The following is a 25,947-nucleotide window of genomic DNA, read 5'->3' as shown; positions in this document are numbered from 1 at the left end:
TGGTGTGGTCTTTTGGGGATCCATATTCATATAGACTGTGAATCCCCAAAAGCATCTTCTCTGCATTCTTGGTACCTTGGAGTATTCAACACAATTTCAGGCTGACTCTTGCCAGTAGCTTTAAACCACATTCTCTTGATAGTTACTTCCTTTAAGCCCATGTTTCCATGATACCCTGGAGTCTTATTTCCCCACCACATTTCATCTTAGCCTGCAAACACGGACAGATCCCCATCTCCCATAACTGTCAGAAATTAGAAACTTCCAAGAGTTGTCCTTGATTCCTCTTTGGCCATGCCAGAAGCTCAGGAGGGAATGCATACCGACAATCTTTTTCTGAACGTACCCACCCATTTGATGAGTGAAATTATTTTAGATCCTTTAAAGAAAAGGGACCAGATGGGTTTCTCTTAAACACTGCAATAAAAAGTTGAGGGGAAAGGATTTCCTCAGAGGCCTGTGGCTGGCTCAGTTGGTAGAGCATGTGACTCTTTATCAGGGTTGTAAGTTCGAGTCCCACGTTGGGTGTGGAGATAACTTTAAAAAAAAAAAAAAAAGAATTGCCTCACTTTCCAATTCTCCCCCCTGCACATCCTCCATTGCCCCTGCATCAGCGCCCTGTCTTTAGCCACAGCTTATGAAAGCATGTAGCAGAAGTTTCTATTCTAACATAGAATGCAGGGAAGTTAATCCTTTCATTTCTTAAGTATGAGCTCTAGTTGCCAATCTCAAGAAAAATAGATCCTACTGGCAACTTCTAACACCAGGCTAAACTTATTTATTATAAAATTCTTCATAATTGCACTGTCTTTAGATTATAACTTGTGGATTCTACCATTCTGTATAACTAGTGACTGTCTTGAATGGCAGGGAATTTCCTCACATGGCTTGTAATTTTTGTGTATGTTTGAGCTCACCTTTAGTACGAATTGTTTTACTAGACATCCTTTATCCTCTGGTCCTTAAGAGTTTTTTCCTAATGTTTCTACCAGAGTCTTAGAAATCTTATATTCGACTCTCAGGTGTGATATAAACTTAGCTTTCAGCTTTTTGTGTGTGAATCCTTATTTTCCAACCAAAATCCAAAGGATTCTCAGCCTCCTTGCTAATTCCTTTTACTCCAGTGGGTAGGGATTTTATAGCTCTTGTTTTCAGGATAGGTGACACACAACTTTATGCTTTTCCATCTCCCTGAAATGCATGAGACCAGTGCCTCTCTTTTCATCCCAAGTTAGTGTTGAATATGCTAGCTTTTACGTCATATATCCTGTTCTGATATTCCAGTATTTTGGTAAGCTTGGCCTCCCCACTTCTACCTGTGCTTAATTTCCCTCTTTGTTTCTGCTGCTTAAGGATTTTCATATTTCATAGTACAGCCATGAACTCAAATATTTTCCTTTGTAATTTATCTAGCATTTCAATACTACTGAAGGAGGGAGTGGAGGGATTATCACATCAGCTCAATTCACCATTTTGAATGGAAGTTTCCTTTATTGTTTGTAATCTCTTCAGAGCCAGTGTGAGTTCTGTGATTTCAAAGTAGTTTTACGTTCCAAACTGTTAAGCTTAACAGTTATTCCAAGTGGCTTTTAGCCCTAATTCAGGCTGCAAGACTACATTTTATTTTGCAAAGGTGACCTGTAAAGCCAGTACATTCAGCCTCTCCAGCTGTGCCCTTCAGATACGTTGAGGACACAAGGGGCCATCCATCCTGATGGTTAAATCAGCAAGGTAGTTCATTACCTCAATCTGCACCAAAGTTAATAAGACACATTACCAATCACATCTCCTTATCTTCAAAGCTCTAAAGTACCCTCGGGTATTTAAGGAGGTATTTATATTTTCCCACTGGGATCTCTGCCCAGAAGGAAGACAGCCTGTAGTCCAGCAGGAGCTGGAAATGACCCAGATTTAAGATTTCTAGCACCTTTTAAAACAAAATACTTAATTTCACTTTCTATATTAAACTGCCCACAAGATACCAAGCAAGTAGTATTGGGTGGCAAGGCAGGTTAAGACTGATGCTTTTCATCAATCGGAGAGGGAATGTACCTCCTTCCATCATTTGCATGGATTATAAACAAAGTGAAAATATGGGAAATCTGATAGAATGTTTGGTTTCTCTTGAAATAAAACTTCCTTCCTTGGCTTTATTTTTAATGGTATTAGGGGGTGGATAGTGGGATGTGGTGATTGCACTACTGTATTTATAGGTTTGCCCAATATTTCCCATCTCAAAGCTAATGGAAAATGACCATTTTTGTATTCTTATCCTCTAGCACATCTTCCTACTTTTTCCCCAACATCTATAACCATAATCCAGAAATTTGGCTTGATTATTTCTTTGCTTAAAAATGTTTTATCACACACATATGAATATCTAAATAATATGTTGCTCAGTTTTGCTTGTTTGGGCATTGCAAACAAATCATAACATATAACATTTAGTTTTCTAGGGCTTGCCCATTTTGCCCAACAGTTTTGTGTCTGAGACTCTTCCATGTTGTTCTGTGTGATGAAATTTCCATTTTTACTTCTATGTTCTCTGTTTAAATGTAATACAGTGTATTTATACATTCTCCTGTTAGCAGACACCAAGGCTGTTCTAAAAAATGTTAGTTATTACAAAAAGTGCTGAAATGAATACTCTCTTAACTGTCTTTGTGGTCTACACAAAGCAGTTCCTCTGAGGATGTGTACCTAACAGTGGAGTTGCTGAATTGTTGCCTATGTGAATATTCACCTTAGTGAGAATGACAAATTGTTTTCCAAAATGGTCATTCCAATTTATACACCCACCGGCAATAAATATAAATTTTTGTTAATGCGTATCTTCTCTTACACTTGAAATTGTTAAACTTCTCACTTGTGTCAGTCAGTCAACATGGCATGCGTATCACATTGTAATCTTGAGTTACATTCCCTTGATTACTAATAAGGATGAACATATTTTCATATGTTTATTGGGTACACATGTATCTTTTTCTTTGAAATGCTAGTTCGGGTTTTCCTTTCATTTTCTATTGGGATGTCTGTTCACCTTTAATTGATTTGTTGACATTCGTTTCTTACTTACCTGTTACAAATTTTGCAATTGTTTTCTTCAAGTTTGAGGCTGTTTTTCAATGTCTTTATGGTGCCTTTTGATGAATAGAAGGGTTTATTTCTACTGTAATCACATTTATTCATCTCTGTCTTATGGTGTTTGTTTGTTTGTTTGTTTTTTTTAACAAAATGTCTTATTTAAGATCTCCTTTCCCATACCCAAAGTCAAAGAATACTTTTTTATGTATTCTGGTTGCAATCCTAAAGTTTTGCTTTTTTTATATACGAGTATGTTTGTTTATTACAGTCATCATTTTTTAATACATATCGCAAGCCATTTAAAAATAGTCATAGCCTTGAAATAGTTACTAGTCATATTCCTGTTAATATACCTGAAAGAAATAATTTGAAATAGGGAAGAATATCCATATCCCCTGATGATGCTCGCCTCAAATTTATAATAGCGAATAAAACTAAAAATAGTCTAACTACCCAAAAAGTGTTGATTGTTAAGAAAACAAAAGTATAGCCACTTTAATGAAATTTGAGATTTTCATTAAAAATGTCTTCTTCGTAATATGGAAAAATTATATGGTGTAAGGTTTCAAGAGCACTATAACTAAATCTGTACTCTAATGTTAACTATCAAATTACTTACATGTGGTAAACTTTAAAGGAGGTCACAGAAAAGTGATCATGGTTAATGTTTTGAGATGTTAGATTTGTATATGCGTTTTTAGGTGTTCTTTTATTTCTTTTATTTTCCATACTCTGTTGTTGATGAATCATTTTTCTATTTAGAAAAAGTAAATCACTGACCCTGTAATTAATTTCTGTAATAGAAGGTTTCCTTAATGATTTGTAATTATAAACATATTAGATGATCAGCATGACCAAGGTGAATGATGTGAAATAAACATGTTCTATTTTCAGAGTTTTACAAATGGAAATTCCAAAGTGTCAAGTCACTTTTGTATGAAATATTTCATCTGTGCTATGTATTTCTTTCTTAGGAAGTTTGGGCGTGCTGGCACGAATTATTGTCATACTTGGAGAAGGCAAACAAGTGGCTAAACGAAGTAGAATTCAAACTTAAAACCACGGAAAATATTCCTAGTGGAGCTGAGGAAATCTCTGAGGTGCTGGATGTAAGTGGTGAATTAATCTAGACGATCATAATTGATATGCACTGGACGCCCAGTACCAAGTAGAAAGTACAGAGCATACTTGCTAATGCCTCCCCGCACCCCACACTGGCACTTTGGGTGAAGCCTTTGTGTCTTCTAGAAACCTTCAAGGTTTTAAAGAGGCTTTAAATAACCTCTTCCAAAGGACATCTGTCTTTTTCTGAATTATGAGGTTCTCTGTTGCCACTTTTCTTTACTGCGTCAATCTTCCACATCCAGACCTGCAAAGACAGTTTGAACGCACAGGCTTCCTCCTTTGCAGTAGAGCTAAACGGGACGATAATATAAAACGTTATTTCCAGTGTAAAAGCTACACTTACTGCATTGAAATATACTTTTATTATTTTTTTGAGCCATACTTTTAAATTATTTAAAAGCATGAATTTGTACCTTACGCAATGTTGTGAAGTATCAAATGGGCATGCTCTGATATTAGAAATATATCCTTAAAATGTACTACGTTTTCTGTGCTACAGAATCTTAGTACCCTCTCAAGTTTTATTTTGAAGACCTTTCAAAAGTAAAATTTAAAGGAATTTGCATGTATAAACTTTGATTTATGTGAACTTAGAACAACAATTTATGTTCTGTCCATCTTATTGTACTTTTGGTTACCCTTCATATATAATGAATATGTAGTTTAGCTGTGTGGTTTTATTTAGGCCCATTTGCAATGCAGTCCCTGTGTAAATATGCTAAAGTGAGGTACATAAATTAAGATGGGAAGAAAATTGGGAAAAATGATTCCTTAGATAGCATTGAGACTCTGGCATGTTAGAACAGAAACCTAAACATCATATATCCAGCTTACTGCTTCCCTCAAGAGAATTGTAGAACCTGAAGAGGGATCAGAGAACAATGAGCGCGGTCAGAAATGGACCCTAATGTTGGTCCTGCCCTCTTCAGAGGTGTGAACTGATGAAGCATTCCTTGTGAGTCAGCCATGTGATGCATCTTCCAAAAAAGAGGCAGCACACACAGTGCATTGGTAGAAGCAGCATGGTGGCCAGAGCAAGGGGTGTGATGATGCAGTTATCCTATTAAATTATCAGATGGAAGGACTTCATTCTTATCTTTCTTGCCTTTCAGTCCAAAGATGGCTGCTCCACTTGAAAGCTGTGTGTGTGTGAAAAGTATGAAGGGCAAAGGGATTTTTTTCTAAATGTTACAACTTTTTTTTTCTTTTTTTAATTTGGGAGGGGAAACTGCTCTTGAATTTCTACCTGTGTATATTGTCAGAATCACGTCAGTTAGCCATCACTAGCTATAAAAGACGTTGAGAAATTGAGTATTTTGTCTTTCCAGGTGTAAAAGTAGAGGACATCACAGAAGAAGGTGGTTGTGAATAAGTTTTAAGTACCCCAGCCCACAGTCCTGCCACAAGCCCATGAAGATATACCTGCGAAAACATCCTATGTTTTAATAACAATGATCCTTGATGTTTGATGATCCCAATTACGTATTGCTTGAAATTGCTTTTAACTTAATGATCTGTAAATAAGAAGTTACTAAGCATTTTGTGTTAATTCAATATATTTAGCGAAAGAAGGGAAATAGTAATTATTGCACATGTGTTTCAGTCACTTGAAAATTTGATGCAACATTCAGAGGATAACCCGAATCAGATTCGCATATTGGCACAGACCCTAACAGATGGTGGAGTCATGGATGAACTGATCAATGAGGAACTTGAGACGTTTAATTCTCGTTGGAGAGAACTACATGAAGAGGTATGACGATAAGAGTGAAAAATCTTTTCAAATGGTTTCCATCGCTGATAAAATGAAGAGTACTTTCAATATTAGCTCAGCTTCCAGGTTTAAGAGATTGTCACGTGCTAAACATGAGTAAATTATTTACATGCACCCTTTAGTATTTTATCTTACAGACACATTATAAAGTATGGGTTTTAACAGGAAACTGAGACGTGCCAAATATAGTAATGTGCTCCAGTTCACAAACAGACAAGTTAGTCTAGGGTTCTACGTCACATCTTAACTGACCACAGAATTCTTTTCCCTTCCCAAGGTTACCCAGCATGTGTAGGTACCCCCGTCCCTTTCTCCCTCTCCCCTGACCTTCCTCCCTCTCTGCCCACCTTTCTCAATGCATGCACACACATGTTATTGTCATGTGTGATGGGTTAGTAGTGCGTGTGATCCTATTACTACTCTAGAAATAGTTAATTTTTCCCAAGTACTACTAAAGAGTTTTAACTTACATATAACAGAGGAATTTTCATACTTAAAATTGATAGTGTGTGGTTTTTTTTTAATTTTTAAATCAAAATTAGGAGAAAATAGCCTATTACTCCCAATCAAATAGTGTTTTGTGTACACTCTCCTAAATCAAGAATGGATTGTCAACAAGAAAAACGTAGGTCATAATGAAGTTTAGTTTTATATCCACTTACTGAGTATGTCTATAACATGTGAGACCATTTTCTAAGGTTAAGTAATAAGTAGGGAAAGTTCTTCTCCTTCATTACTTATAGACACTGAGTAGTTACACAAAAAGTCACTGATTTCTTAGTGTGTTCGGGACATAAAAACAAATACTATCCTTATAAGATGCAAAAAGGTGTGTTTAAAGGTTACCCACAGAGGGTTCGAGAACCCAGAAAAAGGGTGCACACCTGTGTGGGTCGGCATTGGAAGGCGTTTGGCGTACCTTTCCTAGAGAAAATTCACTGTAAATGACATTTTAAAAGTAGAGTAGGAGATTGCCAAATGGGCAAGTGTAAGAGGGTGATTCCAGATGGGTAGACATACACGTTCAAACACTTGGAAATATGAGGGGGGTTATATATGCACATCTGCAAACCATTTGGTTTTGTTGGAGCATAAGGTACGGGTGGAGGAGCGTCTGAAGGCAGTATTGAACAAGTAGGCAGGAGCGAGGCTGCTGACAGAGATCTCTGCTTCTCAAACGGTCTGGTCTATAACCATGCACTCAGGAAACAAACTGAAGGGTTTAAAATGTACGGGGGAAGGAGAAGAGAGGTGCCTCATTCAGATCACATTCCCCCCACAGAGGCTATGGAGAGTATGTGGTGTAAGAGATAGGGGGATGGCAGGTAGTGAGACCAAGGAACTAGTGATATTTTTAGCTCAGTTGAAGGCAAGGGCAGTAGTGACAGGTACAGTGAAAACGAAACATCTAGGAGACCATCTGGGTTTCTGATTCAGGTGACTGGGTATCTCTTATTTTTCATAAACAAGATGGAGAAAATAAGAAAAAAAGAAAGCAAGTTTGGAGGTAAAAAATCACATGTCACTTTTTATCTCCATTGATCCTGAGGTGCCTGCTTAAGTTTGATACCAACTAAAAGCAATCCCTGAGTCAAGGACTTGGGCGCTGGTAGTCAGTTTGGAAGATAATACCAAGAAGGACAAGTGAGGGAGTGGGGGGGAATGGCAGAATGAAAGCTTGGAAGGTTGATGAAGGGTACTTTTATCAGTGAGTTTCCACTGTGAGTGACAGGGTAGTCCAACTGGGAGCTTTATGGAAATCATGTAGAACACCAGTGCTCCAGAACTTGCTCAGAATTGTCCCCCTGAGCTCATGGAAATTCGAGTGTTTATTCACCAATTTCCCTCTCTTTTTGTTGGAGGATTGCCCTCAGGTGCTTAAAATCCCAGCACTTCTTGGCTGTTGAGGGCAGTCAAAGTATGAAGCGTGTGTGCTTACAGGGGGAATGTTATAGTGTTAGCAGAAACTGGCCGCCATAGCTTCAGGTGAACTCAGAGCCATTGAGGGTAAGGGGTTATGTGGTAGGGTATCAACGAAGTTGACTGTAGTACCGACAAGGTGTCTAGGTGGGGACATTCTGTAAGTCAGTAAAAGAGAGATCCATCCACACGTCTGGAGTTAGAGTGATCCACACTAGTTTTACAGATGTAGGATTTACCAGGCCACGTGCTAGTTAAAACTGTAAAGTTCATGGCATCACCCCAGGTAAGCCAAAAGAAGATGAATCACGGACAGTATTTAAGCATTATACATAAAATTAAGGGTTAGGAAATGGTGTTGACAAAGGCAACGAGAATGAACGGTCACAGAGGTATAAGGAGACTCAAGTTGAAAGCAGGGTGCTTAAGAGGTACCAGTTTATTAAGACAAGGCATGAAAAAATTGTCAAATACAATAGAGGGGCCTGGTAAGGTGAAGACACAATTGGGCAAAAAGGACATAACTTACGACATTTACCACAACACTTCTGATGGAGTTTCCCTGAGGACAGTGAGGACAATGCCGAGGCATTACAGAAGACACTGGGGAAGATGAGGGGGAAGGCAAGTTTGCACCATTGGCTGCAGAGGGAAAGAAAGATCCTAAGGGGGATGGTATCCCCCTAAGCTACGATCCTATGTTAGGAAAGTATGCAGGAAACCTTTGGTTATTTCAGTGAGGGAGAAGTTTGATCACGTTTGTAAATTGGAAAGAAGTCTGGAATAGGAGAACCCCCAGATCTCACAGAGGGGTAGGTGACGGTGGGTGGGGCAGATGAGTGTGAAGGTCGCTTGCAGGGATCTTCTGAATGGTTTTGAATCCTGCCACTTTCTTTCTTGAGTAGTTTAGTCAGCCTTTATCCATATCAGTACAAAGGGTTGGAAAGGGGATTCCCAACAGTCCCTTGGCCTTTCACCCTTGTTGCTCTGTTACTGGACGTGAATAAGAGGAGTTATTCATAGGTGGCAACTAATTCAAAGTTCATTTAAATTTGGAGTTTGATGCAGAGTTGGAATGTGCTTTTATTTATATTTGAATGTTAGTGTCAAGTCAGAAATCGTGTTTCAAGCAAAAAAATCAAAAGTCATGTTGTAAAAACCAACCCTGGCTAAGCTGTGAAAAGGCCCAAATTGTAATCATTAACAGTGTGCAGTCTGTCTATTCTATCCTTAGGGACAGATCATTCTCTGACCCGACCTTGGCATCAGGCTCATTTATGTAATATTCTCGCATACCTTGAGTAACACAAAAATGACTTCTGTTTGACCTGTATTGCAAAGGTCTTTGGTGCAGAACCAGGCGTTTTCCCCAAATGAATAAAAATTCACCTCAGAAACAAACCTTGATTGAACACCTACTCTGCTGTATCCCAACTGAGTTGTTAAATCACTGAATATTGAATCAGAAAAACTTCGGTTGCGCTAGTCCCTTTCTCGGTGTTAGGGTTAGACAGGTCACAAACAACACAGTAACTTGAACGGGGAAGGTTTAATACAAGTAACTATAAACTATCTGCTGGGAATTAATTTTTAAGAGAAAATCGAAGACAACTCACAAAGAATACCCTAAGGTGGAGGCATAGTACCCAAGGAAGGAACTGATGAGGAAAGCGAGGAGCTCTACACAAGGCTGGGATTCAAACCTGTTTGGCAAGAGTGTGACTCCAGCCCATGAGATGGCAAAGAAATTGTCTGGGCTGACCCCACCAGAGCTAGTACATAGTCAGTGGGCTGAAGCCTGTGTCAACAGAATCTTGGAGTGCCGTGCGGATAAAATTCACGGGGAAGTAGCCTGTGGGGGATGCCCTTGAATTGCTGGGAGGCCGGAGGGTGTGCCTGTTGCGCTTGCTAGGAAGCTACCTGTGGCCAATGCTATTGAACTTAGGGAAACCAGCTTGGACGCCAGGAAGCTGCCTATGGATTTGCCACCCATGATGAACCTGCTACTGGGGCACGTGCAGAGCTTGTCAGAAGGCATCAGTAGAGGGTAATGCTGAAATTTCTGGGAGGGAGAGTTGGGAACAGAGGAGTTAAGCTTCGCTAGGTATCCTATGGGTCAACACAGAGCCACGGAAGCGAAAGAGAAGTGAAACAGAAAAGTCTTTACTTCCCCCAGTGTTACTCCAGTGCCCTCTACTGACAAAGTTTAGCATCATTCCAGTCGGCAAAGGAGAAACACTCTAGTATCACAACCAATTGTTTAGAGGCAGTGAGTTGATAACTGGCACATCCCTGTATAACTCATCAGCTATGTGACCTTGGGTAATTTTTTCAAGTTTCCATTTTCTCGTCTCTGATAACATCGCCTGTTTCATAGGGATCTCCTGAGCAAAATACAAAATACTGTGTGGAAAGTGCTTACTATAGCACTAAGAGCATAGTATGTATTCATTAAATGAATGCCGTTTTATTTTTACTAGGTTGTTTGCTATAGTACCTATCCTCAAAGCAATGTGTGTGGATTCTTTTGTGTTTTGTGTGTATGTGTGTGCATCCCACCAAGGTCATGGAGAAACAAAGAAATACATATATTCCAATATGAAAAACAGTGAAATGCACATACTTTCATTGCTTAGATAAATGCAGAACACTGATAAAAGGATTTTTTATCATACCCTAAGTCTTAAAATTGGAAAGTCTTTACTTATGCCCCAATAGTCTATCAGGCATAATGTTGTAAAAATAAATAAGTTGAAATTAACTTAAAACCGGTATCAGTCCTGGCTATGCTAATATGAGATATCTAACCAATAATAACCTGAGAGTAATTTGGCAGTCAGAAAAAGGCAAGTTTGGTGCTTTAGAAAAAAAAAAACATATGTTGGAGATAATATTCTTCTCAAATTCCTTTGTGCTAGTCTTTAATCTGCTGCGCCTTTAAAGATATGATGTTGAGTTAAAATGATGGGTAGTGACAGAGTTTTCCTCTTAGAGTATAAGCTGGGTTCTTTGGGCATTTCCAAACTACTTAGGTAATAGAGAAATACCTAATAATTTATTAGTTAAATTAATCATTTGGGTGTTCCCACTGAATATTTAGTTGAGAAGACTAATGTTTGGTTCAGGGTAGAAAGAACCTTGGGATAAATTATCCAAGGGGCTGAGGAGATAAAATGATTACAGTAATAGTTTTTAAATTGATTTCACTTATTTTCCAAAACCATCTATACAGTGTGTTGGATTGTTATAGTGAAAAATTCTAAATTTAAGCCATAATTTTCTTGTTTTTGTTGTTGTTGTTGGCTAAAGAAAAATGGTTTTTCCATTAATAAACAAAGTGCCCTTTGAAGATGAGCCTTAGCCCATTTTCTTCTCAATTAAATGCCCATGTCAGAGGTTTGTGGATTTTTTTATATTGCCCACCTAATGTTTCTTATAGCTGCAATTATGCAGAGCAAAGGAAACATTCAGTTGCCTGTTAAATCGATCAAACAGCCGGAGTTTTTATTGCCTATGAATATTTAAGAGATATGCTAGATCCCGTTCCTAATTTGAGAGTGTGAGTTTGCATTCAGATAAGTAATAAATTATTTCCATTCCTTGAAAAGGCATCATTCACTTCATAATCATATGGCACTAAATTTTCTACTCGTAGTAATGATTTGGAAGATGGTTAGCAAGCCAAGAAACAGCTCCAAAAATCAGACCAAATCATCTGATTTTTACAACTTATTACAGACTAACGGAGCTACAGAAGATTTGTTAGTGATACAGCAAAATACATAATAAGAGCAATAATAGTCTAATGGCTGCAAAGGACCAGTCACTGCTCTAAGTGTTCAGCATGCATTTTTTCATTTGTTGGCGCAATAGCCATATGTTTTAAGGTCCTGTACAACCTCTTGTATAGAAATGGAAATGGTATCAGAGGCCACGGAGATAGTAAGAGGCTATCAAGCATTTAGACCCAAGTCTCTTTGCACTTGGAGCCTGGGCACATGACCATTTGACCGTAGTACCTCCAGTCACAATGATCTTTTCCTTATATTAACAGTAAAAGCTGCCTGTGAGAAGTGAATATCGCAGTTCACTGGTTTGCCAATTTCTCAGGAAAGCTTATAGCATGAGCTTAAAAGTATTAGGGATGACTAAAAGAAATCATCTTAGAGTCCTAAATCTTAAAATCACACATTTAGAAGTCGAAAGTCTTCGCCACTTCTCTTGATGAGTCATTGTTTCATCCCTCTTGTGAATTATTAACAGCCCAACTTCTGTCCCTTTCAAAGTCATCTGTAAATGCTTTCACCTGGCATTAAATAACAGAGTAAAAGAGAAGAGCAAAATCTGAATTTGTTAATTCTGCTTTAATAGTAATTTTAATGATAAGCAGCTTGAGGGACCAATTAATTGTCCCAGGTAATTTTGACTTTCAATTGTTCACTCACTGTCACATCTACATTAGCACAGATAGACCTGAATAGACACATATTGATTGAAGAAAAACTGTAAAGCAGTCCAGAAAAATAACTGACAGCATATCAGTCATGAGGCCGACATTTTTATTGGAAAGCCATTTGTCTAATGCTTTATGATTTTTCAATATGTTTACTTCTTGGAAAATATCAACCTATGATAATAGTAATAGCTAATATTTATTGAGTGTTTTTTCATGTCATTCTTTGTGCTAAGCAATGATAAACAGTATAAAACTTAATTCCCACATTAGTTTTATGAGGTAGATTTGATCAGCTTACTTCACAGATGTTGAAATGAAGCGAACTTCCGTTTCCATGGATGAAGCAGACGAAGTATTCTAAAATGCCTTCTGCAAGACATCAAGATACTGGGAAATTTCCAATAAATATACTTTCACATGTTTTTTTTTTTTTTTCTCCTGCAAGGAAGGATAAGTTTGCCTTTACGGGAGAGGGAAAAAAAAAAAAATAGATGGAACTGAAGCCATAGCAGTTAGGCAACTATGAGGACTGGCCGTAGCGTTACCCTGGTGTTAAAAACTAGCAACCCATATTTTTGGCCAGCTGGGGCGAAATTCTCTTTGTTAGAAGAGAAAGATGAGTTTCAGGCTCAAGCCACACTGGGGAGCTGAAAAGAGAACCTATACAAGCCTGCTTAAAATTGCTCAGTAAATATTATCTATTACATCTTCAGTGAAATGATGGGCGGGGTATTCTGTCTTGTGGCACAAGGTAACAATATAAAAATAGATCCATTTCTCTTCCTACTGAGTCTAGAAGTTATAATAAAAATAGTTATATTCATCTCATCTTAAAATTTGTAAATGTGTGCCTGTTCCTGTGACGATCTGTTATTTCAGTGTGTATTATCAATAAGGGTCAAGGAATTGCCAAAACAAGAGACTAAGTGGCTCTAGGTTGGTAGCACCCTAGCACTAGTCAGGCGCAAATCCACATCTTTTAGAAAGAAAATTGCCCTTAGTATTCCTACAGATTAAATTTGGTGAAGTTGGAGCTCACAATAAAAATAACGCACAAGCAAGGGGCGCCCTGGTGGCTCAGTCAGTTAAGCGTCCCACTTCGGCTAAGGTCATGATCTTGTGGTTTGTGAGTTCCAGCCCCACATCACGCTCTGTGCTGACAGCTCGGAGCTTGGAGCCTGCTTTGGATTCTGTGTCTCCCTCTCTCCGCTCCTCCCCTTCTCAAGAGCTCTCTCAAAAATAAAACACAAACAACAAAAACAAACACAAATAACCCCCAAGACTTCACGAGGCAAAATCATTGCATAGAACACAGAGCTAATTTAGACCACATCCTCTATAATGTCACATATTAGAATTACCAGATTATTAGTACTAAAGAAGCAGATAAAATACTTAAGGTATAAATGAGATTAGTATTAAATACATGAAAAAAATTGACAAGATTTGAAAAGATCAAAATAAAACTCCTGAAATTAAAATTAACATGCTAAAACTTAATAAGGATGTGTCTAACATTTTTTAAACAGTTGAAGAAAAATTAAGAGGAAATTGAAAAATAATATACAGAGTTTAGAACCAAAAATTAAGGAGGTAGAAAATATGAACAGGAAGACAAAATATCTTTGGGGGCAGATGGTGAACATTTAACTTATGTCTAATGGGAGATTCTGAAGAAGAGAATAAAATAATGAATGGATTTGGCAGAATATGTGAAGCATGTTGAAGAAAAATTTCCAGAGCCAGTGACTAAATCCACTTAACCAGAAGGCACAATGTACGATAGGCAGAATAAATAGAAATCTACTCTTAGACATATCACATTGAAACTGCAGAATTCCAAAGACAAAGATAAATTATGTATTAGCAACCAGAGAGGTAAGACAGATCGCCTATGAAGGAATGAATCTTAGACTGACATTAGACATTTTTTATTGAAGTATAATTGGCATATAACATAAGTTTCAGGAATATATCATAATGACTTTATATTATATACCCTGTGATCAGCACATATCTTGTTACCATCCATTACCATGCAAACTTACTTTTTTTTCTTGTGATGCAAACTTTTAGGATTTTTTCTCTTAGAAACTTTCACAAATGCACCACAATATTACTGACTGTAGTCAACGTGTATATTATAACCTCCTGACTTATTTATTTTATAACTGCAGGTTTGTAGCTCTTGAACTCCCTTTGCCCACTTTGGTCACCCCCACCTTGCCTCTCCTCTGGCAACCACTTTTATGTTCTATGTATCTATGAGTTTTGTTTTGTTGTATTTCATTTTTTTTTTTAGATTCTACATGTAAGTGAAATCACATGATATTTGTGTTTCTCTGTGTGACTTACTTCACTTAATGTAATATAGACCCATGGTCCATCTATATTGTTGCAAATGGCAAGATTTCGTTCTTTTTAAAAAATTTTTAATGTTTACTAGCTTTTGAAAGAGAGAGAGAGAGAGAAGGAGAGAGGGCGGTGGGTGGAGCAGGGAGGGAGAGTGACTGAGCCAGGTAAGGACAGAGAGAGAGGAATACAGAATCCAAAGCAGGCTCCATACATTCAGTGCAATGCCCGACATGGGACTCAAACCCACAAGCTGTGAGATCATGACCTGAGCTGAAATTGGATGCTCAACTGACTCAGCCACCTGGGCATGCCTAGATTTCATTTATTTTTCATGGCTGAGTAGTATTCCATTATCTGTCCGTCTGTCTGTCTCAGTCAAATTCCATTATGAATTAGATCACATTCTCTTCCATTCTTCCATCATTGGGCACTCAAATTGTTTCCATATCTTGGATATTATAAATAATACTGCAGTGAACATAGAGGTGCGTATATCGTTTTGAATTTGTGTTTTCATTTTCTTTGGTTAAATACCCAGAGTTGGATTTGCCGGATCGTATGGTAGTTCTATTTTTAATTTTTTGAGGATCTGCCATACTGTTTTCCAGAGTCGCTGACCAAATTTACTTTCCCACCAATGGTGTACAGAGGTTTCCTCACCAACACTTGTTATTTCTTGTTTTTGTTTTTGTTTTTCTTTTTTTGATAATAGCCATTCTCACAGGTATCAGGTGACATCTCATTGTGGTTTTCATTTACATTTCCCTTTTGATTAGTGATGTTGAACATTTATCTTTTCATGTGACTGTTGGCTACTTGTGTATCTTCTTTGGAAAAATGTCTATAGTGATAACCTGCCCCTTTTTTGTTCACATTGGTTTTTGTGTTTTTTGCTTGTTTGTTTGTTTTTCTTTTTTTTCCTTTTTTTTTTTTTTTGCTGTTTTGTATGAGTTCTTTATATATTTAGGATATTAACCTCTTATCAGATAGACGATTTGCAAATATTTTCCTTCCTTTGGTATGTTGTCATTTCCTTATTTGTTGATTTGTTTTCCTGTGCAGAAGCTTTTTAGTTTGATGTAGTCCTGCTTGTTTCTTTTAGCTTTGGGTGTCTTTGCTTTTGGAGTCAAATCCAAAAAATCATCACCAAGATTGCTGTCAAGGAGCTTACCATTTGTTTTTTCTAGGAGTTTTATGGATTCATGTCTTACAATAAAGTCTTTAATTCACTTTAAGTTAATTTTTGTGTATGGTGTAAGATAGCGTCCAGTTTCTTTCTTTTTTCTTTTTTTCTGCATGTGGCTATCCAGTGTTCATAACCCCATTTGTTGAAGAGTGTCTTTTCCACAATTGTTTATTCTTGCCTCCTTTGTTGTAAGTTAATTGACCATATATGTGTGAATTTATTACTGGGCTCTCTATTCTGTACCATTGATTTATGTGTCTACTCTTATGCACAAGCCATCCTCTATTGATTACTATAGTTTTGTAATATACAGTGTGATGCCTCCAGCTTTCTTCTTTTTCTAGGTCTTTGGCTGTTTGGGGTCTTCTGTGGTTCGATACAAGTTTTAGAATTGTTTGTTCTGGTTCTGTGAAAAATGCATTTGGAATTTAGATGGGGATTATGCTGAATCTGTAGATTGTTTTGGGTAATATGGACATTTTAATGATATTAATTTTCCAACCCATGAGCATGGAATGTCTTTTCATTTATTTGTGTCTTCTTCAATTTATTTCATCTATGTCTTGCCAGCTTTCAGTCTATACAGGTCTTTTGCCTCCTTGGTAAATACTCCTAAGTATTTTGCTTTTTTTGATGTAATTGTAAATAGGATTGTTTTATTCTGTTTTTGAAAGTTCATTTCTCGTGTATAGAATTGCAGCATATTTGTACACACTGATTTTATATCATGCAACTTTGTCGAATTCATTTTTTTAGTTCTGACATTTTTTGGTGGAGTTTTTAGGGTTTTTATATATATAGTACCATGTAATCTGCAAATAGTGATTTTTACTTCTTTGTTTCCAACTTGGATGATTTTTATTTCCTTTTCTTGCCTAATTACTTGGATCTGGCTAACATGTCCAATACTATGTTGAATAAAAGTAGCAAGAGAGAATCCTTGTCTCTTCATCTTAGAGGGAAAGCTTTCACCTTTTTACCGTTGAGTACGATGTTTGCTGTGGGCTTATTACATATGGCCTTTATTATGTTGAGGTATGTTCCCTATATACCCACTTTGTTGAGAGTTATTATCAAGAATGGAAGTCGAATTGTGCCAAACATTTTTGTATTTATTGATGCTATTATATAATTTTTATCCTTCATTTTGTTAATGTGGTATATCACATTGATTGATTTATGAATGTTGATCCACACTTGCATCCCCGGAATATATCCCAGTTGATCATAGCGTAGGATCCTTTTTTTTTTTTTTTAATGTTTATTGATTTTGAGAGAGAGCGAGACCAAGGGAGTGTGAGAGCATACGTGCACAAGTGGAGGAGAGGCAGAGAGAGACAGAGAGAGAATCCCAAGCAGGTTCTGTGCTGTCAGCCCAGAGCCCAACAAGGGGTTCGATCTCAGCACCTGAGCCAAAATCAAGAGTCAGAAGCTTAACTGACCTGAGTCACCCAAGCTTCCTGGTGTATGATCCTTTTAATGTTTTTTTTGAATTCAGTTTCCTAATATTTTATTAAAGAATTTTGCATCTTTGTTCATCAGGCATATTGGCCCGTGATTTTCTTTTCTTTTCCTTCTTTTCCTTCTTTCCCTTCCCTTCCCTTCCCTTCCCTTCCCTTCCCTTCCCTTTCCTTTCCTTTCCTTTCCTTTCCTTTCCTTTCCTTTTGTGGTGTTCTTACTGGGTTAAGTATCACGGTAAAGCTGGCCTTGTGAAATGTATTCAGAAGCATTCCCTCCTCTTCAGTTTTTTGAAAAAGTTGGACTACAGTTTTGTGTTAGGAGGTTTTTGATTACTGATTCAGTTTTCTTACTAATAACCAGTCTATTCAGATTTTCTGTTTCTTTATGGTTCAGTATTGGAAGATTGTGTGTTTCTAGGAATTTATCCATTGTTGTAGGTTGATCAAATTGTTCATAGTAGTTCCTTAGGATCCTTTGTATTTCTGTGGTGTCAGTTGTAACTTCTCCCCTTTTATTTCTGATTTTACTTATTTGAACCCTTTGTCTCTTCTTGGTGTATCTAGTTAAACATTTGTCAGTTTTGTTTATTTTTGCAAAGAATCATATCTTGGGTTTATTGATTTTTTGTTGTTTTTTTACTGTTTCATTTGTTTTCAACCTAATTTTTATTATTTCCTTCTTCTAACTTTCGGCTTTCTTTGTTCTTTTTCTAGTTCTTTGAAAGGTGAAGTTAGATTTTTTATTGAGATATATGTTATTTCTTGAGGTGTGCTTATATCACTGTGAACTTCCATCTTAGAATTGCTTTTACTGCACCCCGTAGATTTGATATGTTGTTTTTCTATATATGTGTCTTTTGGATATAAGCCTCATTGTTTTTCAAAGGTAGATGCTTTGGGGGCTAATCTGTTTGTTGTAGGTCCAAGGGTTGGGGTGCCTGATGTGGGGCTTGAACCCCTCATGCCTCAGGAGAAACTCTAGAATTGTGAGATCCATCCCAACTTGGAGCCACTGCACCTTGAGTGGTGTTTTTTGGTGAGATGATGTTTCTATTTCTCCTGATCATGTTGATGTGACCCTTTTATTGTGGACTGTAAAGCAGCTATTCAACTAGTGTTCAGGTCTTTTATAAACGGAATTATTTTATATGTAGCTGTAGATGATGTGCATCCATGGCAGGAGGTGAGTTATACAGAAAATAATTTTTAAGCTTTATGCTCTCTTTTCTTTATATATTCACTCATTTTGATATGTTATGCAGGGTTGTGGCTTTGACTACCCTGTGCATGTTAATGATTTTCAAAATATTCTCTCTAGTACAAACCTCTGCCCTAAACTCTAGACCTATATATCCATCTTGGTATTATAGATCGCTACTTAGATAGGTAATAGGCAACTGAAACTTCACATATTTAGATTTGAGTTCCTGTCAAACCTACTCAACACATTTTTCACCATATTTATTCTCGCCAATTCATTCTTTAATTTTCTCAGGCCAGAAACATTTTTTAATATGAAATTTATTGTCAAATTGGTTTCCATACAACACCCAGTGCTCATCCCAACGGGTGCCCTCCTCAATGCCCATCACCCAACCTCCCCTGCCTCCCACCCCCCATCAACCCTCAGTTTATTCTCAGTTTTTAAGAGTCTCTTATGGTTTGGCTCCCTCCCTCTCTAACTTTTTTTTTTCCTTCCCCTCCCCCATGGTCTTCTGTTAAGTTTCTCAGGATCCACATAAGAGTGAAAACATACGGTATCTGTCTTTCTCTGTATGGCTTATTTCACTTAGCATCACACTCTCCAGTTCCATCCACGTTGCTACAAAAGACAGTATACACAATGGAATACTACTTGGCAATGCGAAAGAATGAAATATGGCCTTTTGTAAGGCCAGAAACATTAAAAGTAATCTTGGCTCTTCTCTTTCTTTACCAACATCTCTCCTAACACATCTGAAAGGTAGTCTCTGCAGATCTATATAAGCCACCGATGTTTTTCTGTGTGAACCCTGTTTTTTTTTTTTAATTTCAATTACATGAGGTCCACTTTTAGACCTCTTGATGCTAGTGGGTCCTTAAGAAATAAATTAATACATTTGCCTATCTCTGTAAATAGGTTGTCACCCTAAAGAGATATTAAAACTACTCTCCTGATGATTACAGAGGCCAAATGTTAAAAAAGAAAGAAAGAAATCTGTTTATTTTCTTCATCTGTTTACTGCTGAGGTATAAGTATGTATTTTTTAGACAGAAATATTAAGCTAATGAAAATAGGTATGTGTGATATTAAATAACTTATCAAATTACTGTTAGTCATAAGAGTTTTGATATATCCAATTTACTGAGAAGTATGTAAATTTTCTGTAAAAAAATAGCAAACTGAGAATCTGCCTCTTATTCTATAAAATACTTAAAATAATATTTACCTCTCTTTTTTCCTAAACTGTCCATAAACTGCAAAACTGAATGCTTCATTTTTGTCCAAGTTTTTACTTAAATTTCATTTAGTGAAAATACATTATAATATTAGTTTCAGGTGTAGAATTTAGTGATTAAACACTTACATACATCACCTGGTGTTCATCACAAGTGCCCTCCTTAATCGCCATCACCCACATCATCCTTTAAAAAGTAGTTTCTACTAGCTGGATTTATTTGTTCCACTGCTGTTCACTCCCTTGTTAATTACAGTTGCCTTGTTCAGCTCCTGGAGGGGCAACTGTGAGGTTAAATTGAGGTAAAAGAGGAAATGGTCAGTGCTAAAGTAGAAGCAGTAAATGTGAATTATTCTTCAGGTTGTTGCGTGACAAGAAATGGTAACTCTGTGACGGGATGGAGGTGGTGACTAATAGGGTGGTGGCACTCATTTTGCAATTTATAAATGTCTCAAGTTAACTCTTTGTACACCTTAAATTTCCACAGTGTTATGTGCCAGTTATGTCTCAATACAGCTGGGGATGAAAGATAATTAGCATATCTTTGAAAATGAAAAAAAAATGTTTGGTGAGGGAAAAATAAGAAGGGCCAGTAACTTGAGTAATGAATCAGTATTTTACTGACTTTCAGGACAGTGAAGATTTCTTTTAAGCTTATTTATTTTGAGAGAGAAAGCGCACGTGCGCACACGCGGACACACACACACGCGGGCGTGGGGGGGGGGGCGGGCAGAGAGAAGGGCAGACAGAATCCCAAGCAGGTGCCACGCCATCGCCATCAGCGCAGAGCCTGATGCGGGGCTTGCACCCAGGAACAGTGAGATCAAACCTGAGCCGAGATCGCAAGTGGGATGCTTAACCAACTGAGTCACCCAGGCACCCCAGGGCGGTAAAGATTTAAACCTGTTTGTAATAAGAGGAAGAATCCAGTAGAGATATTTACTTAACATGTAAAAGCAAGGTTTACAGAAGAGGGTATATGAGCAGAACTGGAATGATGGACTGTGGAAGCAGAAGTGAGCGAATTGAGATAATATGAAGATGCTTTTGAAGTGAAGAAAGTTTACTCATGGAAGACTCCATACCTGAGAAGGAACTCCATCTTTTATAGGTCGTATAGTATTGGTGGTTTGAAGAGGTGGGGATGAGATAATAGAGAACTGGTACTTTTGAAGAAGTTAGAGTGGAAAACATTTGCAATAGACACTCTTCTGTTGTAAAGAGCAATTTAAAATAAGCAGAAGTGTTAGCAAACAATATCGTCAAGTAGTAGTCCACAAAATGGTTTGCAGTGTAAACGGTTGTAAATTTCTTCGAGACTTTTCTGCAAAGTACTAATGTAATTTACAGTGGCACACATACAGACACATGGACAATCAAAAGGCAAGGTACTTTTATTCCATTATCATCAGGCAGTATCTCCAGGATAAATCTGATTATATCTTGAAACAACTAAAAGACTGGGGCTGGGAATCTTATTTTCCAATTACATTCACATTTGGAAGTCGTTCATTTGATATTCATTTTCCTTCCACTAGTATGTCACTGTGTCCTGGTGCTTCTAATTTGAAGTTCATGCTTCTCTTAAATTCCTCTACCTTATCCAATTTAGCTTGGATTCGTATTTCAGTCTTCTAGCTATTGGCCATTTCCTCCAAATTGTGGTAATTAGGATCAGCTGCTTAATTTGTGGGGTCCAGTGCAAGAAGAAAATGCAGGATTCTTGTTCTAAAATTAAACTTCAAGGCAGTGACAGCAAATCATCAGAGCGAGCGTGAGACCTAAGCATGGAGTCCTGCATGATCGCACAGGTCGGTATGTTGCTGACGTCAGCCCCGATTGTCAGCTTACATATTTGGTTAATTTTATACCTATATTACTTTCAAAATGAGTCAGAAGTTACAGAATTAGACGTATTTCTACAGAACAGCATTGTTTAAAAAGATTTCACTGGGGATGATGAACCAATGATAAATACTTCAGAAATTTGAAAAGTAGAATTGAAGAGATTTAAATCTTAGCGTCTTAATAATGAATATAGCTTCTAGGATTACATTTTTTTTTCATGTTTTGAATTTGGTGCTTTGTCTCCTTACAGTTGAAGAAAGGATATTGGATATGTTGATTTTTGGCTTTCCTAGGTTGAATGCTCTGTGATAAAACTCTTATCTTTTTTAAAAACTGCAATGTAAGCAGACTGTTAGGCCAAACACCTGTGTTCAAGGTGACTTCATTTTTGAGCTGAGTAGTGGACTATGCAAGTTCTTTTCATAATAATTTTAATTGAATAATTGGACAAGAATGGTGGCATTTTGAGGGGAAAAATCCCACCTGTGTAATATTTACGCATAGATAATAAATTTCATAGCCCAGCTCTCATCAATGTAAGAAAAACAGACAAGACAGTTTATCTTTCTGTTTTTTAATTAGAAAATAATTTTTATCTTTCTCTATTTGCTGTATCTTTTTTATTATCTAAGAAAGTATTGTCTTTTACCTTCCATCAATTTTGTGAGTTACCTTGATTCTTGATTTTAATAATGTTTTAGTGCACATCTTGTATTTTGAATTTAATTATTCTCTACTTTATAGACACAGGAAATGAAATATTATGTAACCTTCACAAGAACAAAGGTTGATGGAAATATGTTTCATTTGTATTTTAATCATTATGAATCATGGAGATGTATTTATTTACTGTATTTTGTAGGTAGTAATTCTATCATTATCTTTAAATATGATTTACCCTAGTTCAATAAATAGTGTTTTCTTGGCTATTTGCACAGACATTTTTGAAATGTTTTATAAGACATTAGTTAACATTTTCTTGTGTGTAAGTATACTGACTATAACATATTAACTTTGATTCAGGCACAAAGGTCACAGCAGCACACATACACTTATGTCTGTTTGCATAAATATTTATATATGTATATATATATATATTTATATTTCCGTATATGTATATACAACACATGCTTTCTATTTTACTACCTAATTAATATTTAAATATTATATACTCACTCTAGGTAAATTGTTGTTTGCTTTGGGAAAGCATTAAAATATTTATGAATGAGTTTGAACATATACATTTAAGGGTATCTCACCTTGAAATTTCTTAAAATTTGGTGGTTGAACTCCTTCCTTTAAAGTTTGAATAGCAAGGGGTGCCTACGTGGCTCAGTTGGCTAAGCGTCCAACTTTGGCTCAGGTCATGATCTTGCGGTTTGTGAGTTTAAGCCCCATCTCGGGCTCTGTGCTGGAAGCTTGGAACCTGGAGCCTGCTTTAGATCCTGTGTCTTCCTCTCTCTTTCTCTACCACTTGTTGGTCTCTCTCTCTCTCTCTCTCTCTCTCTGTCTCTCAAAAATAAATTAACATTAAAAAAAATTTAAAGTTTGAATAGCAAAAGGAGATAATGTATAAATGAAAAACATCTGATGTTAAGGTCTAAAACTTAATCAGTTCCAAAAATGAGGTCAGTAGTATGGATTGGTGAATTCACATTTTAAGAATTCATTTTTGAATAGATAATTCTCTTTTATTATCTGTGTACTTTTTCATAAAAATTCCTGGTGTTTTTCTCTTTGTTTTAATGAAAGTTGTATATAGCTTTTACTTATGATATGTTATAATTCACAACTAATATATAATTTATATGGCATAAAATGCCATTCTCAAGGTATATGTCCATCTATTTCATCTATCTTCCTTTTAGCCCTCTAGGCTCTTTAAAAAAATTTTTTTAATGTTTATTTCTGAGACAGAGAGAGGCAGAGCATGAGCGGGGGAGGGGCAGAGAGAGAGGGAGACACAGAATCCGAAGCAGGCTCCAGGCTCTGAGCTGTCAGCAGAGAGCCCGCTAAGGGGCTCGAACTCACAAACCGTGAGATCGTGACCCGAGCCAAAGTCGGTTGCTCAACTGACTGAGCCACCCAGGTGCCCCCCTCTAGGCTCTTTTAAAACTGATTTTTTTTCAAGCCACTTGATAGATTTTTGGGTTGAATGATCTAAACTGTTGTTTAATATTCAGACAAATCTGGCTGAAATTACTTGTACATTTTTTGTTTTTAAAGAAGGATGGGAGAGGGAACATTCAAGAACTTTTTTTTTTTTTTTTTTTTTTTTTTTTTTTTGCAATGTGTTCTAGTATCTCAGGGCAATTCTTGTATGGAACGAAGAACAAAAATATTTACAAGTTCATCAGGCTCTTTCTTACATCATAGAATGTAAATATTCATTACAGAGTTTGCATTAAAAGTATCCAATAAAATTAGAGAATTGCTTTACTGCCTCTACCTTACCAAGTTTCGTGTTGTTTTCAAATCTACCTTGAGAAGTGGCTGGTAGTACTCCACTTTTCCTTTTTTTGTTGTTGTTGTGAGCCCAATTAATTGCATTTATCTGTCATTATATAATTCTTATTTATGGCATCTTTCACATTTCATCAAAATCACACAGATGGCAGAGCATAGGAACGTTAGTCTCCACATACTCCCTGCCAACTCCTTTGAATTTCTCACTTAGTACAATTTGATTGAGAAGGGCAACAGTATTTTGAAAATTTCCTCTACAATCTGATGATTATTTAGGTTTGAGAACTCTGGCCTTGACCTTTACCTGAGCATGAATTGTTTAAGGCACTTCCCTTTGCCAAGGTGCCCAGTGTCTCAGACGCATTCCTAGTGGACCATTAACTTTTTCGTGTCCATACAGTGCTCATTGGAGCCGAGTGATCACTTTATTCCAGCGACGAAGCTCATTTTCAATTCCCAAACAATTACACAGAGAAGGGGGAAAAAGTAGTTGTCCTTCAAGGCTACATTTCCCTGCTGGAGTAGAAGGAGCACTTTCTAGGATGTCATAGCAAACTTTGGATGGCATAGAGAGCGCATTGCTATGTTTCCCAATATGCTGCCACTCTCTCTGTCCCAGACCAAAGCCTAGATGGAACAGACAGTGCCTGTGGGACCAGATTGGAAGACACTAAGCAGTCCTGCATGACTGCCATAGATACTGTCTGCAGCTTAATCTTCAGCTGTATCTGACTTACGGCAAGTGCAGTAACGCTACAAGCGAGCGTCCACCACCAGAGGCCTCCTTCCTCCTCTCTTAGTCCACACAACCTCGGCGCACTGGGTGTCGTGTCCAGGTGATAGTTAGGTGCCACTGGGGAGAGGAGATGGAAGTGAGAGGAGGTTGAGAAACAGTCTATGTCTATTTCGGCCAGTTTACTACCTCCAAAGAGCATTCAGTGACAGACAGCCATGGCCTGTAACAAGGAATCAGATGTAACGGACCACTTTGCCAGGGTTTGTCTGTTCCCCGCGCTTACATCAACACGTGAATCCTCTTTCTGCGCTCCCAGTGTACTGCTCAGGAATTGTACAGCGTATTTGGCAAGCAAAAGAAAAGCAGCTGTTCCCTGCGTCTTCCTCCTGCTGTTCAAGGTGCACATCCCAGCCAAATGAATCACATTGGAGCCAACGACCCTGGCAGGAATTCCTTGCTACAAATCTGCAGTCTTGTCTATCTTATCTACTTGGAGAACAAAAGGTTTGAAAGCCTTATAATAACCTTAGGATAAAATAGTGCTGGGTGCAGCTACGGAACTAGACCTGAGGAATTACTCAGTGTAAGAAGGATAAGTAGGGTGACAGGAAGCCATAAACACACTCTGTCTTACACACTTCAGCTTCTTTAGAACCGTGGTGATCATCTGGAGTATTTGTGAGAAATAAATACTGTTAATCTTCATACATACGGGAAGAATCAAAAAGGATCATCCCAGACATCCCAGGAGAGAAGAGTAGTAGTTTTCCAGTTTCTCAGATACCGCTTCTCGTTGGCAGTCTGAGTATAATTTCACTCCACTGATGACCGACTGGACAGGCCGACAGAGTCCAGAACATTTTATTTCAAGGAAACCTCAACACTAGCCTCAGACCGTTATGGGCCTCTGTCACAGTAAAAGGAATCTAGTGTAGATCTCTAATGTACCTCACAACGGAACCGTATCAGATTCTTGGGGCCACATTTGAGACTCCCTGACTGAAGACTGACATCTGTTTTATAGGCAACCCTTGTGTCCATCCTTTCTTGGTCTATAAAAGGTAGTGTGACAGATAAGCTTCTCACACATCATCTAAAG

At 37.4% G+C, this 25,947-nt stretch overlaps 1 protein-coding gene across 1 annotated transcript in view; it reads left to right on the top strand.

Moving 5' to 3' along the window:
* DMD (dystrophin) overlaps positions 1-25,947 on the top strand; it is a 1,998,908-nt gene that overhangs the window by 730,764 nt on the left and 1,242,197 nt on the right. The window contains exons 28-29 of the mRNA XM_049644567.1: positions 4,059-4,193; positions 5,813-5,962. Coding sequence (XP_049500524.1) covers positions 4,059-4,193; positions 5,813-5,962 — 285 coding nt within the window. The remainder of the gene's footprint in view (positions 1-4,058; positions 4,194-5,812; positions 5,963-25,947) is intronic.

The sequence above is a fragment of the Panthera uncia genome, chromosome X (genome assembly GCF_023721935.1).
Source record: "Panthera uncia isolate 11264 chromosome X, Puncia_PCG_1.0, whole genome shotgun sequence".
In the NCBI taxonomy this organism is placed as follows: Eukaryota; Metazoa; Chordata; class Mammalia; order Carnivora; family Felidae; genus Panthera; species Panthera uncia.
The sequence above is the reverse complement of the archived record's forward strand: the minus strand, read 5'-3'. Positions and strand labels throughout refer to the sequence as shown.